Source organism: Panthera leo, chromosome A3 (genome assembly GCF_018350215.1).
Source record: "Panthera leo isolate Ple1 chromosome A3, P.leo_Ple1_pat1.1, whole genome shotgun sequence".
NCBI lineage: Eukaryota > Metazoa > Chordata > Mammalia > Carnivora > Felidae > Panthera > Panthera leo.
In genome coordinates this window covers 3,510,056-3,528,125 of record NC_056681.1, presented here as the reverse complement: position 1 = coordinate 3,528,125, position 18,070 = coordinate 3,510,056, and the positions used below count along the sequence as shown (strand labels likewise).

At 48.2% G+C, this 18,070-nt stretch overlaps 1 protein-coding gene and 1 pseudogene across 1 annotated transcript in view; both read left to right on the top strand.

Moving 5' to 3' along the window:
* The first annotated feature begins 397 nt into the window (after positions 1-397).
* CDH26 (cadherin 26) overlaps positions 398-18,070 on the top strand; it is a 42,039-nt gene continuing 24,366 nt past the window's right edge. The window contains exons 1-5 of the mRNA XM_042930502.1: positions 398-613; positions 6,421-6,477; positions 8,228-8,332; positions 10,086-10,247; positions 16,866-17,013. Coding sequence (XP_042786436.1) covers positions 548-613; positions 6,421-6,477; positions 8,228-8,332; positions 10,086-10,247; positions 16,866-17,013 — 538 coding nt within the window. The 5' untranslated portion in view covers positions 398-547. The remainder of the gene's footprint in view (positions 614-6,420; positions 6,478-8,227; positions 8,333-10,085; positions 10,248-16,865; positions 17,014-18,070) is intronic.
* LOC122216718 lies at positions 14,479-14,592 on the top strand (annotated as a pseudogene).

Below are 18,070 nucleotides of genomic sequence, written 5' to 3'. Positions count from 1 at the left end.
GGGGTAAATAGAGATGGTTGGTGCTTCGGAAAGTGGACGGTGTCTGCGTTTTTCTCCCCGCTTCACAACGTTCTTCTTTCTTGGAGTCCCTTTGCACTGCTTCTGTTTCAAAGCACAGGCGCTGTAGGAAACGGTCGTTGAAATATCCTGCTTCAGAAAGAGGTCACGGGACATTCCGCTTGGAACTAAAGTCAAACAAACCAACCACAGGTGCCGGTGTCATGTTCCTCGAGCTGATCTAATCCCCCGGGGTCGGGCCCCAGCCGGGCTTCTGTGCCCGTGACCCAGCAGGCAACTATGTGTGCGAGGCAGGGCAGTTTTATTCCCCTCCACTCCCTTCCCGGGAACTGGATTGTCATCACGAGGTTAAAGCTTAAGGCTCAGCCCAGCCGCTCGCTGTGATAAATAGAGGAGGAGCGAGAGGAGATGAGGGTTTCTGGGACAAAGTGCCCCCAGAGCGGTCGGAGGACCAGGCTGGGAAAGAAGTGATCGGGGATCAGAGGCTCGGGGGGGAACTGCGGTCGCCTGCGTGCACCCCCACTCGGACATGGGCTCCGGGACCCGCCCCTCGCTGCCACTTCTTCCAGTGCTGCTGCTGGTTCTGCTGCTGCAGGTGAGCTGGGCAGGTGCTGGGAACCCGGGCGGGGATCCATGCACAGTGGGACTGAAGGCACGGCTCAAGTGCCCCTGCTGCGGTGACAGGCTGGGCGAGGGGCCGAGGAGAGCTCTCTGGCCGAGCCCCGCGGGGAGGGCAGGTGTCGGGGGAGCCCGGGGTCTGCGCACCCGTAGGGGGGCGTTGGCAGCAGGGCTCCCGAATGTGTACAAGGGAGGGGTTGGCTTAGGGTCACAACCTGTTCGGGGCAGTGGTGGAGATGGGCTAAGGTGTGACTTCATCTTAAAACTGGTTTCAATAGTACACAGCAGTTTTATTTAGATTTGTGTTGACCCAAGCTTCCTAAGGGCACTTCTACTCACGCCTCGTATAAGGCTGAGAAAATCTCAGCTCTGCGTGTGGCGGACAATCTGAGCAGACGAGGAGGGTGGGAGGGCGTAATCCCCCCTGCCCCCCACCGCTTGCCCCCTAGCACCAGTGGAAATACAAACAGTGGACTCAAGGTTAGAAAGCACAGGAGCTTGTTGGATTTGCACTTACCCTGGGAGACTCACCGTTGGGTAGCTTGTTGTTACCCCCGCTCCGTGGCTTTCTGCCACAGAGAGGGACAGCCGCGAGACTCTGCCACGGAGTTTTCCCTTAGGAGCCGGCCGCGGGCCAGCTGTACATCTGGATCGGGTTGCCTGAGGACCTCGGTCCTCACCTTGGCTCGAGGTGGACTCTTTTAGGTTGCTGCAGAACTCCCGAGGCCTGGGAACCTCTCCTAGGGGTTCGGACTGAGCTGGTCTGGGGGGTGGCCTGGCCCTTATGGCTTTAACTTGATCTTCTTAAGCCTCGTCTTCTTTACCTGCAAACGGGGCTAATGGTTGCTCTCCCCTGCCCTGGCGGTCACAAGAGTGAATGAGGAGATGGGCTTGGCTGGCGTGCCCGCATGTCTGTGTCCCTCTGGTTTTCTAGCCACGGGGAAATGGTTGGTCACACGCATCCAGCGCCCGCCCTGCTGCTATGTACTGGATACTTGCTCCGGGCCGAGTGAACAAGGTGGGGGGCGGGGGGGTGGACGGAAACCCCGTGTGTGGTGCCCACGCCAGTGCAGCTGGCTCCTGACGCGAGCACCACGTGTGGCACCAGGGGCGCGGAAGTTGGAAGGTTTTCTTGGTTCCTCGTTGCCACATCCAGTTGTGAATGTTCTTCAACAGCACTCCTTTTACCTCCAGGAGACTTTGTTGAATCCCGTTCGTAGCCGGTTTTAATCATCAAACCCTGGCTCTGTCTTTCCCTTGCCCCTGCCCTTGCCCCTGACCGGTCTCATCAGAAAACAGAGGTGCGTTTTCGTCTTCTGACCGAGCCCAAGCAAGTTAGTTCGCGTCCAGGGGCGTGTTGAGTCGGGGTGGGCAGCAGCGATTGGACTGTGAGTAGTAATCCAGTGTTTGTTGGAAGCAGCTTTCTGCTGATTCCAGGGGATCGAGACAGACAAAAAGAATGTGCTGCAGTAGGAACCGGGGGCGGGGGGGTGGGGGGTGGTTAGCAATCTCCATTCTGGACCCTTAACGGGGCAAAGAGCTTTCCGCCCATCGGGTGCTCAGTCATCGGCCATTGGCCATTAGTAACCCAATTCCTTCCCGTTCCTCCCCTCGTCCCCCCGCCCCCCGGGTTGGCTTACAACCATCCCTGACCTCCAAAACAGGTACCCACTGCCCCTCTCTGATCTCCAAATGCAAAGTCAGTGCGCGCACTGCTGGAGCTCTGCTGTCTCCAACGGTTTTCTCGTGAACCCCCACATCCTCGCTGTCTGGGGGGCATAAAGCAGAGGACGACGTTGTGAGCCTCCGGCAGGTTTTCACCTTTGCTCCAGACTCAGCGACAAGCCTCGGAGGGGAGTCCTGCCCCCTTCTCTTAGGGAATTTCTGGTCCCAGGGACTCGGGAGTGTTCAGGCCTGGACTGTGGCCAGCTCCCCAGATCACAGAGGAGGGAGGGACTGAGGGAATGAAATCGGACGTGAGCAATGTCGTGGTTGCTGGTTTTTAATCTGGGAAATTCTACACCGAGTTTTCTTTCAAAAATTGTCAGCATCACTGGTCTGCCCGATTAATTTGCTAAGCCCTTCATTCAAGATGAACAGTCAGTGGGTTGTAGAAGGTGAGGGACAGGGTGGCAGGGCTGAAGCTGGGCGCTCAAAGGGACAGAGCAGGCTGGACAGAGCGCTGGGAAGCCAGTGACGTGTCGAAGTCTGCACTTTTAAAGATCACCTGCGCTTCTGTGTAGACGATGCGCTTGGGGAGCGTGTCAATCTCCTAGGCCTGCCGTGGCAAAGTGCCCCAAACGGGAAGGCTCCAAGCCACAGAAGGGTCCAGCATGGCGCCACGGGTAGTCCCCACACCGTAGCGCATACCTGAAAGTCGTTAAGGGAGTGAATCTTCCAAGTTCTCAGAACAAGGAAAACAATTCCGTAACTACGTGTGGTGACGGATGTTAACGAGACTCATTGTGGTGATCATTTTGCAGTCCGTACAAATATCAAATCATTCTGTTGTACACCTGCAGCTAATACAGTGGTGTTTGCCAATTATACCTCTATTAAAAAAAATTCTCCTTGAATGCAAATTCGCAACGAAAAATGGAATATATTCAGGGCGCCTCGGGGGTCAGTCAGTTAAATGTCCGACTCTCGATTTTGGCTCGGGTCATGATCTCACGGTTTGTGGGATCGAGCCCATGTCTGGCTCTGTGCTGACAATGCAGAGCCTGCTTGGGAGTCTCTCTCCCTTTCTCTCTGCCCCTGCCCTGCTCATATTCTCTCTCTCTCTCTCTCTCTCTCTCTCTCTCTCTCTCAAAATAAAGAAATAAACATTAACAAAAATAAATATTTTCAGGAAGGAATTATCTCCATGCAGGCTTCTTAGTTTTTTAGTAGCCTCTGCAGACACAAAGCCTCTGTATACCCAGATCATTTCCCACCAGTGATGCCACAGTTACTCATGCAGGCCAGCCTGAACAGTCCTGGTTCCACGTCCCCAGACCCAGCACTGCCTGTCATATGATTTGTGCGTGGCCCTTGCAGCCAAATGCCTGCCTGCCACACAGCATTAGGTGGCCACTGCAGCCAGAGACAGCAGCCTCTAAGAAGTTTTCTCCCCGCCGCATTCTACAAGCATTACGTAAATCTTTTTTCAATGCTTTTTTTAAAAAGTTTATTTATTTATTTTGAGAGAGACAGAGACAGTGTGAGTAGAGGAGGGGCAGAGAGGGAGAGGGAGAGAGAGAATCCCAAGCAGGCCCCACACTGTCTGCACAGAGCCCGACGCAGGGCTCAAACTCACAAACTGGGAGGTCATAACCTGAGCTGAAGTCAGACGCTTAACCGACTGAGCCACCCAGGCGCCCCACCGTTTTATATTTTTGCAAATCTCTTGTCCTAAAAGAAGACGGCCAGATTCTCCTCTCTGAGTCTGCAGTCTATTGTAAATGTTGTTTAGTTAAAAGAATGAAGAAATTCTGGCCTCGCACAGGTAAGCACATGGAAAGGGAGGAATGTTTGAATAGCCTTCAATGGTTAATTGTGGATATCCTTCTTTGATATTACACCAAAACTTGACAAAGTGGTATTTTTTAACAACAGCTTCTCATGTGGAATCTGAACACATGTTAATAAACTTGCCCTGCTCCATTACGTTAAAACCATGTCTCTCTTGCCTTTTGGCAAGAGCATGATTTTGGAGGTCATGCATTAATCATTAGGAAATCCTTTTGGCTCATTGAGTTATGCAGATCTTCCAAATGTTGACATATTTCATTCTACAAAATCAGAAAATCACATTCATTAATAGCTCTACTGGCATCATCAGAAAATTCTTCTAAGTATCGGGAAGCTGTCAAGCCCATTGTAGCAGACAGAAGTTTTCCAAAATTCTAATTTTTGCTTGAAAGCTTATGTTTGTTTTATCATTGGCAACATGACGCCATCCACTGTTTTCCTTGAAGTGATCGGCTGGCTTGTTTACTATCAAAGAGCTGTCCACCGAGGGCCCGATCCTGGACAACACGGTTTGTCAGTCGTTCTTTCAAGTAAAATGCTCTTCTATAAAAAAGTGGCCCGTTCACCTGGTACCTCCAACGATCACACACACACTTTCTTAATTTTTCTTTTTAATGTTTATTTGTTTTTAAGAGAGAGAGAAAGAGAGAGAGAGAACACAGCGGGTGGGGGGGGGGGAGGGCAGAGAGAGAGAGAGGGAGACACAGAATCGGAAGCAGGCTCCAGGCTCCAAGCTGTCAGCACAGAGTCCGATATGGGGCTCGAATCCACGGACCACGAGATCATGACCTGAGCTGTAGTCGGACACTTAACTGACTGAGCCACCCAGACGCCCCTCACCAATTCATTCTTAAATGCAACAGGCTTCTCCCTTCTTCCTTTTTCTTCCTGCACACGCGTACCGATGAAGATACTGCGGGTGACGCTGGTGCCCTTGGCTTCCTCGGTGCCGAGGCCCCAGTGATTTGTCCCATCGGTGCAAACGTCATACAGTAAAACAGGCAAATGATACCCTAGAGTCACTAGGGAAGTGTGTGGCCCTGTGGACTCTGATGGGGATGAGGAGGGGAAGGGTTGACGCTAGGCAGGGAGAGACCAGGGGCCCTCGGGGAGGCTGACCAGAGCTGCAAGTGGGAGGCAGAAGAAGCAGCGAGGTTTGGAATTAAAAAAAGGATAAACATATGCCAGACCTGCCTGGGCCAGGTGCCACGCATGGAGGCTCACAACCTCTCAGATCAGGTCCCAATAGAAGGTCAGTGACAAAAGTCCTCGGAGGCTCCCCAGTCGGAACCCCTCTCACTCTTGAGAGCTTTGTACCTTCCCTCAATTAGCTCTAAAGCTTTGCTCACTCTCTCTTGTCTGCGAGATTCATTCTTTGACTCCGTGAGACAGGGACCAGCGTCTCCCCCACCTCCTGTAACAGGGTCAGGGACCCCGGTGTACCGCACTTTCAAAACTGCCACTCTGGAGAAAACTTCTCTATGCACATGGATGTTTACTACCACAGCATTTTTGGTTTTTTCTTGTTGTTGTTTTTGGTAATAACAAACAACCGAAAAAGTCTAAATGACCATCCCCAGAAGAATGAGTAAATAAATTGGCTCTGTTCATGCAATGACACGGTATATGGTAGTGACAGTGAGTGGATTAGGGCCATACATGTCAACACACACATGCTCGTTCAGTGTTGGTCCCGACATCCTCTACAGGGTCTGTCTTTTTTCGACAACCTCACTGCACGTGTGTGGGTTTTATTTTTATTTTGTGTGTGTGTATGTGTGGGGGGAGAGTTTGTTGAGATGTAAGTTATAAATAAATAATTCTCAATTGTAAATCATTATATAAACAAAAAGTACCAAGTTCTATTATCTTATTGATTATTATAAGATAGAGTCTAAAATTAAGGGGTAGGGGAGAAAAAAAGAACAGGAGAAAAGGCCCAGTTGGATCTCTCCAATTAACGTTTGGTATTTACGTGTGACATACCAAGACATCTCTGCTCGTCCGGAATAGACAGGGTGATCTCCCGAGTTACAGTTTTAGAAGTCCCAGTATCAGTGATACTCTGTGTAAATCCTTTTGCATGGTTCCCCTATGGTTGCAGAGGAAACGTGGTAATTCTGAACTGAGATGATAAGAGAAAGAAATTATACTTATCAAAATGAAATAAAGTTCCTTTTCTTCCTTTTCTCCTTCCAGAAGACTAGTGTGACTTCAGGCAGGTCCTGATAAGTGTATCCCCTACTAATTCATGCCATTTTTATTTTTAAGGTCAACAGCGTCAACAGCTTCCGACAAGAAAATGATGATCTCACTCAGCAAACAAAGGTGGGGTTTGGAGGTCACTTTCTTCCTAAGCCACGCGAGACCACACTTCACTCAGGGACTCTGTTGCAATGTTAAGGTTTTTAGTTCCTGGTCGATATTCAGTTTGCAGGAAATAAATTAGTAACTACATGTGGCCTTTTGGAATCTTCAGGGATTTCCAGAGAATTGCAGAAGATGCTTTTATGTCTGCTAGAATAGGAACAATCTGTGAACATCAGAAATCAGCCATCCAGTGCCAGCCCAGAGCTTTACCCACGCTATTTTCTTCTTTATGCAATTAAAATATATTGAACTTAACATTCTCTGGTATGTGAGCTTTGGACAGTCCAGGGATGCAGCCACACCCCCCAATCACCTTGTGCCACCTTATGAATATCTCCTTCCTGTCTTGTGATCAACTCATTTTCTAATTGAATACAGTTGACCCTTGAACAACATGGGTTTAAAGTGCATGGGTCTATTTACATGGAGATTTTTTTTTTAATTTTTTTTAATGTTTATTTATTTTTGAGACAGAGAGAGACAGAGCATGAATGGGGGAGGGGCAGAGAGAGAGGGAGACACAGAATCAGAAGCAGGCTCCAGGCTCTGAGCCATCAGCCCAGAGCCCTACACGGGGCTCGAACTCACGAACCGTGAGATCGTGACCTGAGCTGAAGTCGGACGCTCAACCGACTGAGCCACCCAGGCGCCCCTACATGGAGATTTTTTTTTTACAGGACAGTACTGTAAATGTATTTTCTCTTTCTTATAATTTTCTTAATGACATTGTCTTTACTACGTACAGCATATAATGCACAAAACATACAAAATATGTGTTCGTCAACTGTTCATGTAATCAGTAAGGCTTCTCTGGTCAATGGTAGGGTTGTTAGTAGTGAAGTTTTGGGGGGGTCAATAGTTACATGTGGATTTTTGGCTGCCCCAGGGGGCAGCACCCTAATCCCCACATTGTTCAAAGATCAACTGTAATTTTTTAAAAAGCTTCATGTTTGTGGACAAAAAAATTAATGTGGCTAGAAAGCAGCTTCGCTTATAATAAATAGATGGTTAAATTCCATCTGTGGTGTTTTGCCTGACAAGTCTCTGAGCCTGATACCTGAGTCTGAGTCTCTCTCTCTTCCTGTCTTTGTTAAAAGGGAGAGTAATAGACGAAGTGCCAGCCCAGAGCTTTATCCACACTATCAGCACCGAATGGAGATGTTGTCATCAACTCTTTCCTTTTGTTATATATAATTTATTGTCAAGGTGGCTAACATACAGAGTGTTCAGTGTGCTCTTGGTTTTGGGGGTAGATTCCCACGATTTATCACTTATATACAACACCCAGCTCATCCCCACAAGTGCCCTCCTCAATGCCCATCACCCATTTCCCCCCACCGCACCCCCCATCAACCCTCAGTTTGTTCTTCAACTATTTCCAAAAGACGGAAAGACAAATGGGGGAAATAACCTTCTCGTTCATTCAGCGACTGTTTGCGTGTCTGCCGTGGGACAGGGGTTGGCACATAGTAGGCAACGGTCTTCAACGTTATGTCTGCATAGCCCTTAAGACGATGTCACGATCCATGTAAAACCATTGGGTGGCCGGTGCCCCGCCGTCTAGGAACGACTCTGCAGCTGTGAGCAGAACAGTCACTTTTAACTCTTAAGCATCGGACGGAGGCTGTTGTGAGGACAAGAGAGATAATGCAAATGTAGTGCCTGCCACCTCGCCATCACCTCCTTATTGCCAGCATTGTAATTTCAGGGAGAGAGCCACCGGCCCCTACGGCGATCCAAGAGGAGGTGGGTTATTACCACCCTGGAACTGGAGGAGGAAGATCCAGGACCCTTTCCCAAACTTGTTGGTGAGGTAAGGAAGGCCCCCACCATCCTCTCTGATTGGCAGGCGGGTTAAGTCTTGAAAGGCTGTGTGCTAGGGGGGCCAGGTCAGTGATGGGAGGAACACCGGACTGGGTTCTAGAACCCACTGTGCCTCTACCTAACGGGATGACTTCGGGCGAGTCCCTTCACGTGAGTGGGTGCTGAGAACGTCGGTCACATCTGGCAGCGGGCTGGTTAATTCCAGCCCACAGGCCTGCTGTATTCGGCCCAGGCAAAGTCTTTGGTAAAAAAAAAAAAAAAAAAAAAAAAAAAAAAAAGTATTCTTTAAAAATAAGGGGATTGTGGTTACCGGAGGTGGGAAGTGGGGACAAAAGGGAGATTAGAAAATAAATAAATAGAAAGTAAAAAGGTGGCAGCCAGGGCTGGCGGGAGGAGGTTCATAGAGACTGGCTGTCTAATGGGGACAGACAGGTGTCAGTCTGGTCACATGAAAAGCACTGTGGACCCAGATGGTGGTGGCGGCCTCCCCACCCGGAGCGCTTAGTACCGCCGGCATGCACACTCCGAGGTGATTAAGACTGTGAATTGTATGTTGTGTGTATTTTCCCATAATAAAAAAAATGGGAAAAAATAGGAAGATTGTATTAGAAATTGTGTAATTTTAGAGGTGTTTTGAAAATTGGAAAATCTGACCACACGGAGCAACGACGAGGTGGGGCTCGTGTCACCCCCAGTCCCCACCGCTCCCTGCTGCCTCCCGCACTCTGAGGCCTAGCGCCGGCCCATGCGCCAAAGCGGTCACCTGACGGTGTCGCAATGCCGGAACGTTTCCGCCTGGCCCGTGTCATTCCCTCCCATGACAGTCCTGACCTGATGCACCTGTGCATTATGCACTGAGTCACTAAGTCCCTACAGCTCTGACATCCTATGGTTTCTCGAGAAACAAATGAAAACAATTTGTATTTTTTGCAGTGTTCATAAAGATAGTAGATAGTAGTAATGTTCTTTTAAAGTTCTGGACTTTATATATATGCTACATATATATATATAAAAAAAAAAACCATACAGAAAGTTTTCAGGGCTCAGTGGTTAAAACTGTATCCTCATAAGAGTCAGGGGAACACAGTGGGCTCCTATTCCCGAGGTACCGTATCCCTAGTATAAGAGTTAGATACACTCGCTGCTCCCTGTCTGCCCAGTACAGGCCATGATGGCACCTCCATTATGGGGTTGTTTTAAAGATTAAATAGGCCAGGGCAAGTGAGGCATATAGTGACCCGGCTCACTCTATGGCCTTTCGAAATGTTAGGTTTATGAGTATTTCTCCTCTCTCCCTGAAGGGATCATCAATGTTAACACATCGGTATGTATGCTTCCAGATTCTTCTCCATAGCCTCACTAATGTGAGTCTGTATTGACAAATGGGATTGCCATACGTATATTGTTCTGCAAGTTTCCTTTCTGGTTCAACAGTAAGGCACAGCCCCCTCCCTGGGGCAGGGCGTGTAAATCCTGAAAGATTGGGGGCCCGTGCCCTGTGAAGGGGGTACCGTTCTAGGGTTCTTTCCCTGGGGAGGGACGTGTGTGTTGTTCAGTCAGGTGCTTGCCTCAGAACCCAGGCTGCGATGCACCTGCTTGGGCCCCTAGCGTGGGACAGGCTGGACCCGAGGCTTCTGGGCCCCAATGCGCCTGGCATCTTAGCCTTGATATTCAATGCGCCTTGTGATTTATTCTCATTTTCTTTTCTCCCCCCCCCCCCTTTTTTTTTTTGGCCTTTTCAGCTGTTCAATGATATGTCTCAGAACACGTCATTAATGTATTTGATCCGTGGACCCGGTGTGGATGAGTATCCAGAGATTGGGCTGTTCTCTATAGAAGATCACAAGAACGGACAAGTGTACGTTCACCGCCCTGTGGATCGAGAGACAACGCCATCTTTCACGGTACCTAAAACTTGATATATTTTAAGCTTGGGTTTATTGTGAAGCTGCTGTGGGAATATTGTATTAGCTAGGCATTAGTGAAGCTGTCCACACGTCACGTCCTGGGAGACCGTATATTATACACCATGGTGAGCTTTAAAAGTATGCGTGGGCAGAGAGGTTGACTTTGTAATGTTCTTTTAAAGTTCTGGACTCAAAGGATTCATGGGAGCTGCTATGGATCTTCCTTCCAATGACTGGATTCCCAGCACTATCAGGATATCCGAAAGCACTTGGAGATAGGGCTATAGGATGTTTACAAAATGGGCTAATCTGATTTTTGATGAGTCACCGTTGAAATATGTGGGCAGGAGCTACAGGCAGAGTCCACAGTTATCTAACGACTGATGGATGAACAGTTGTACAGTTGTACACCTGGCGACAGTTTCTCATCGTGAGCCCGCGTGTTTCTTATGATCTCATAACCCCAACACCATGGTCTACTATGAATCTGAAATCCAGGCTCTAAGCCAGGAAAGGAAATTGTAAAGTAAAATGCCCAAACCACATGGTGGTGTGTCACTTTACCAACCTCACCTCACGGGGATAGAAGGACATTTTCGCCTTTGTTATGTTGTGACTTCTGCTGGACACTGAGCCTGTCTGCACATTAACTCCTTCAGGGTGGGAAAGAACAACGAAAGACGTAATTTAAATACCTTGTCTCCAATGATCTCAAACCATTTATATACATAATAGGATATTTGCCCTTAACTCATTGATAGGCTCTGAGTCTCTAATTTTTAAACAGGCAGAAATTCTCCCCAAACTCCAAAAGTCCTGCACAGAAGACTTTCCGGGTCTTCACTATTCATAGAAATCCTTGTCCTATCTAGGGAACGTGCAGTGTCTGTTAAAAAGAAGCAATATGGAGTGGTCATAGGGGGACCGTGGGGCAGCACCGTTAAATCTGGAATGAGCAAACGGGTCACCGAGGGATCTTGGGAAAATGCAGATTTTGTTTCCGCAAGTCAGCGTGGAGCATAGACTCTGTGTCTCCAAGAAGCTCCCAGGAGAGGGAAGCTTGGTCCGTGGCTTCTACCCGCTGAGCCCGGTGGGGGTGGGGGCTGGGGCGGCTCCGACAAATAGTGGGCGTGACTCCGTGCAGGGAGGAAACAAAACATTTAGTGCTATGTTCTTGGTCTTGCTGTTGTGATTTGGTTGCTGTTGTTTGCCTTTAACGTCTTTACTGACCTATCGAGGGTTGCGTCTCACAAGGTTTAACGTGGGACTTCGTGCCGGCAGCAGATGATGCCGAAGCCAAATCCGTAAGAGTGTTTCCTGACACGTGAGGCCCAGGTGGAATTGTTTGGCACGTCACAGGGAGGTCCCAGGGAACAATTCGAGCAAACGGGGAAGACGTGGGGACCTGAGCGGTGTCCCCCTGGGTCCTGCTCTATCAGGATTTCCGGGCCCTGTGCTTGGACCTGCCCGGCCAGATGGAGACCCAGCCCGCGCACAGCCGTCCTTTCACACTGAGTTCTGCGATCACTTGCTAGCTGGCCCCTCATTTGACTGTGAACTTGCATGAGGGAAGACTCAGGGTGGGGATTTGGAGGCGTGCCCCCACCCCGTGGCTCCCTGTCTCACGCCCTTGGTTCTCGGTCTCCTTGATACTTTTCATCGCCTGAAGCATATACCTGACACGTGTTTGGTTCTCTGTGAGTGGCCATTCTCCCCACTGGAGGCCCATTCTAAGAGGAGGGAGTGTCCTTTCCAGTGCCACTACCCCCCGGGTCAGGAATCGGGCTCTGCACATTGTAGGTTTTCATTTAACTATGTTGGATGAATGAATGAGCACAGTGGCATGTACTCTCTGCTTCGAGGGTGTTGTGGGTTGAGCTGTGTCTTCTAAAGAGAGGGGTTCGTGTCCTCCCCGTGGTACCTGTGAATATGACCTTATTTGGATATAGGGTCTTTGCAGGTGTCATCAAGTTAAGACGAGGTCATACTGGATCAGGGCGTATCCTGAGCCAGTGACTGGCCTCCTTATAAGGGGAGGGGAATTTGGACACCAAGAAGGACACAGGGGAGAAGCAGGAGACAGAGCCTGGGGTGATGCACCTGCAGGCCGAGGACACCGGGATTGGCGGCAGCCACCCGAAGCTGGGGGGGAGACCCGGAACAGAATTTCCCTAAGAGCCTCCCATGGAGGGAGCCATGCCTGCTGCCCCCGGGTGTGGTTCTGGTCTCCAGAAGGGCGAGAGAACACATTTTGTCGTAAGGCGCCCGGTTTGGGGTAAGTTGTTGCAGCGGATGTAGGAGACTGGCACGCAGGGGTCAACCTACTCGTTCTTGTTAATTCCGTAAACCTACAAGAGGGCGGTAACTGCGGCTGAGAATTGCTGGAAGATTTAAGACACAGCTGGAAAGGGGGGAAAAAACAGATTTTTTCTATATAGGAATCTCATCTGTTTATATCAGAATATGCACAATCCCGTAGGCTACAGATACACTCAAGAAAATCATTCTTTTACTTCCTTGAAATAGTCATTTGTGGGTCTTGATCTCCACGCACCCATCTTTGCCTACTTAGAGCCCATGCACGTAAGTGATTTTGTCTTGTGTGTTCGGCGTTTAAGGTATTTCCGCGTGCTCACCAGTGACTATGAGTACGCATCTTGCACGTGCCATTTAAACAGCCATGTGGGGCGCCTGGGTGGCGCAGTCGGTTGAGCGGCCGACTTCAGCCAGGTCACGATCTCACGGTCCGTGAGTTCGAGCCCCGCGTCGGGCTCTGGGCTGATGGCTCAGAGCCTGGAGCCTGTTTCCGATTCTGTGTCTCCCTCTTTCTCTGTCCCTCCCCCGTTCATGCTCTGTCTCTCTCTGTCCCAAAAATAAATAAAAAAAATAAAAAAAAAAATTTAAAAAAAAATAAAAAATAAAAAATAAACAGCCATGTACCCCTCCGTCACGTCACTGCTCTATGGTGCGTCATCCAAGATCTAAATCTTAAGGCCATAACAAAAGGCTGAAAACCCTTCCCAAGTGCAGAAAATATCCATGACGCTTCCTCTCTCCATTGCAGCTCTGAGGCGCCAGAAACTCTTAGCATCTTGTCAAAGAATAAACAGTTATTTTGCCTCTCGGGCATCTTACAGAACTTACTGTCTCAGAAGTCGCTTTTAGGATGATACATGGAACATAAAATAATAAACATAAAACAAACACGCGGTTCTTAGTTTTAAGTGGAAGGGTTACAGGTGGCGCCGTTTCGGAGCCAGAAGTCCGCGTGATGCGGCAGCCAGCACAGTCATAAATTATGGAAGAGCGTGTGGAAATGGCGTGTGAGAAGGCCAATTTGCTTGCTCAAAAATTTAAAAATGTATGTTGGATTCCCCGGGGCGGACTGGTTCAGTAGTCTTGTAGGGGAGAGGAGACAGCTAAGTAGGAGAGCCCACGCCCAGGCCACTTTGCAGGACACCTGGCGGGGCCACCATGGTGGATGCCGATGAGGAAGCAACGTGTCTGCAGAAAAGACGCCCAGGGAGGTACGTGCCTCGGAGACCTCGTGGGCTCTGGGAAAGGCGTGGAGAGACCATTGCCCGATGCTATCAAGGTGCTGAGACCCCTGCCTGGTGAAGCTGCCTGCTCTGGGCCCTGGGGGAGCCATGGAGGGGAGTGGTGAAGACCTGGCTGGCGGTGTAGTCTAGTCTACACCTTCTTGGAATGAACCTGGGCCGGGCTGAGAGTGGACAGCCGCAGAACCTCTCGGCGTCGCAGAGTGGAGCGCTGGGGATGCCTCCCTCTAGGGCTTCTCTGAGATAGAAAGGAGGTGATCTGTGTAAGAGCTCAGCCCCAGGCCTCCCTGAAGCTGCTTCTTCCAGAATAAACCCCGTGCTTGCTCAGCGTCCCCGAGCCGGGCTCCGCACCTACAACCGGCCAACCCTTGAGAAACCAGCGTTCCCACAGCAGACGGTCTTCCGCCTTGAGAGGTCCTCCGGTCAATGTCCCCCTTCCCACTCCTTTTCCTGGGGCTCTGAACTTCTCTCTCACCGCTGATTCTTTCCCCACGATTGATCAGCTTCCGACAGATCAAATCTCTGTTTATCCTAGAGCAACAGAGATGCAGCAGCAAAGTCTCATTAGACTTACTTTAAAATATATATACATATGATAGGTATACGTTATATATATTTTTATATCCATCTGTATCTGTATCTATACCTATATCTATATCTATCTATACATGGTGCTCACTTTCGCAGCACACAGGCTAAAATTGGAACGACACGGGGAAGGTTAGCGTGGCCCCTGTGTGAGGACAGAGGATGGCACGCATATTTGTGAAGTGTTCCATATTTAGAAACATATAAATACATAATATATATGGTTGCCCACTTCTTATTTTATACGTAGGGGCTTTTTAAAATTAGTAGACTTTTTTTTTTTTAATTTTTTTTTTCAACGTTTTTTAATTTATTTTTGGGACAGAGAGAGACAGAGCATGAACGGGGGAGGGGCAGAGAGAGAGGGAGACACAGAATCGGAAACAGGCTCCAGGCTCCGAGCCATCAGCCCAGAGCCCGACGCGGGGCTCGAACTCACGGACCGCGAGATCGTGACCTGGCTGAAGTCGGACGCTTAACCGACTGCGCCACCCAGGCGCCCCCTTTTTTTTTTTTTTTTTTTTTAATTTTTTTTTTCAACGTTTTTTTTATTTATTTTTGGGACAGAGAGAGACAGAGCATGAACGGGGGAGGGGCAGAGAGAGAGGGAGTAGACCTTTTTTTTTTAGAGCGGTTTCAGGTTTACAGAAAAGTAGAGTGGGAAGTACAGAGCGCCTGTCTGCCCTTCATGCCCTCCCCACCCCACCCAGCTTCCTCTCTTATTAACATCGTGCGTGGGTGCTGAGTTTATGACAGGGGATGAGCCAATATGATACGTCATTATCAACGAAGCCTCTAGTCACCTTAGGCCTCACTTTCGGTGTTGCACCTTCTATGGGTTTGGACAAATGTGTAGTGACACGTATCCACCGCTACAGTATCGTACGGAGTATTTTCACTGCCCTAAAATTCCCCAGTGCTCCCCATACCCATCCATCCCTCCTTCCTGAGCCCTCGGCAACCTCTGATCCTTTTGCGATCTCCATACTCTGCCTTTTCCAGAACGTCGTATAGTTGGGATTACACAGTGGAGAGCCTGTTCAGATTGGCTCCTCTCACTTAGCAACGGCCACTGAAGATTCCTCCATACTCCATGCTTTTTTAGTGCTGAGTAATATTCCATTGTCTGCATGGACCACAGTCTGTTTATCCAATCACCTAGTGAAGGCCATCTTGGTTGCTTCGATGTTTGAGGACTATGATTAAGCTGCTATAGACATCGGTGTGCAGGTTTTGGGGTGGTCATAAATTTTCAACTCTTTTGCATAAATGCCAAGGAACATGATTGCTGGTTTGCACAGTAAGAGGATGTTTAGTTTTGTAAGAAACCACCAAAGGAATGAAGAATTCTTTGCCACCTGTACGTCTCCTCTGGAGAAAACGTGTCTGTTCAAAACTTTGCCTGTTTTTAACCTTTGAAATTCGATTTTAGCAAGGTCCCAGGAAATAAAGTTAATATATAAAAATCAATTATATTTCTGTATCCTGGCGATGAATAGTTGGAAATCAATATTTTAAAAACCATATCATTTATAATATCACCAAAACAGACGAAGTGCTTAGGTATTCATCTAAAATCTGTGCACTATATGTTTCCTCAAAACTATAAAACACTGATGAAGGAAATCAAGGGAGGTCTAACTGAATGAAAAGACAGACTGAGTTTATGGATTGAAAGATGGAGTATTAAGGGGATAATTCTTTCCAAATGTATCTGTAAACTCTGCACAAGACTGATCAAAAGACTAGCAGAACTTTTCATACGTATCGACAAGCTGTGCCAAAATTTACATGGGGAGGCAAACCAGCTTTTGGTTCTCTTGGCTCTGTTTTGCTCTTTTGAACTTTATTGATATATCTTTATCATTTCCTTCTTTCTGTTTGAGTTTAATTTCCCAGGTTCTTAAGAAACCGAAGGGAGAGAAGCCTAAAGTATCAAATCTGAGATCTTTTGAAAGCAAAGACTTCCCACTGCCTGTTTGGGGTGATGCACCCTCCTTATTCAAGCACAGAAGTAACAGCAGTAGCCTTTTGAGAACCCACCGCAGGTCAACAGTGGTGCCGATTACTTTCAACGTTCCTTTTCCCCAAAACTTTTAAGTGTCTGCTCTCCGCGACATTTCAGCAATACTGGTTAGCGTATGTATTTTTCATGACCGTGCTGACACGGCCGAGGCTTCTATGCAATCTGGCCACGTCTACCCGGGTAGAGAGACTGAGATTAGAACCTAATTGTAACTCATGGTGTACTTTTCCAGTCAGTGCATGGGTCTGTCCCACAATCTTTGTGCCAGCCCTGTGCTCGGTCCCCGGGGTCACATGGCGAAGGACAGCGACGTGATCCCTACCCTCAGAAACTTCCCGGCAAGTTCAGGAGCGGGGGCAAAACATACGAGTACGCGAACAGTGATTTGAGCAGCAGCATCCAGAAAATGATCCTGCAAGGTTAATACAGTTCTCTGCTTCCTAGGTTTACTTTGATGTTCTGGATCGCCTATCAGGAAGAGTCATGGACAGTTCCCTGATTTTCAACATTAGGATCAGTGATGTGAACGATCACGCACCCCAGTTCCCTCAGAAGGAATTTAACATCAGCGTGAAGGAGAACCACGCTGCAGGTGTGTGCAGTGGGGCGTCCTCTCTGCTCTGCTCCATAAAGGTTTTTCCCGCTTTGATTCTGAGGGGGTGCTTGATCCTCAGGGAGACGGTTTACTGTTCACATCCTGAAGGTTGCCCTGGGTTCCAGCGAAATGCTTGGAGGTTTGTAAGCCTCATTTTGAATTGGCAATAAAATGATATGGAAATCGTGTCTGTTGGAAAAGCCGATAGGTAAAGACCAGTCTAAAATAAGCCAGGGGCGCCTGGGTGGCTCAGTCGGTTAAGCGGCCGACTTCCACTCAGGTCACGATCTCACGGTCCATGGTTTCGAGCCTCGCGTCGGGCTCTGTGCCGACAGCTCAGAGCCTGGAGCCTGCTTCGGATTCTGTGTCTCCCTCTCTCTCTGACCCTCCCCTGCTCATGCTCTCTCTCTCTGTCTCAAAAATGAATAAACGTTAAAAATATTAAAAATAAAATAAAATAAGCCAAATGCAACGAGGGAGAATGCCGAGCTGAACGGCGGGCTCCCGGATAGTCTCTGTATTTTCTCGCCTGTAAAATGGCAATGAGATGCCATCCAAAGTTTCTGAGCTACAGATTCTGTGAGTCTTTAACTCCAAACCACTCATACTAGAGTGTGCATCTATTTTAATAACAGAAAAGCATGATTTACTGCACAAAATAGTCTTTAGAGAACTCAGAAAATTCCAAGAAATTAAGACTGAAATAGAAAGCATATTTACTACTTCTAGAGATAAGTATCATTAATGTTTTCGTTTGTATTCTTTTCAGTATTTTTCTTTGCATTTTACATATGTGTGCATGTAAACACACTGTATGTTATATTTACCTATGTGTATATATTCCCGGATTTTTACATATAAGCACAAATGCAAATATGTATATATACATACATTTTTCATCTTTATCATAGTGCAAAATGTAAATGGGTGTATATTAAATATTTACAAATGTACAGGTGTATTTTTTTTACATGGGTAGATTTATGAATTTTCTCTTCTAAAAGTGCAATTCTGCTGTTTGTAAACTAACTGTTCTCCTACAGCATATCCTATT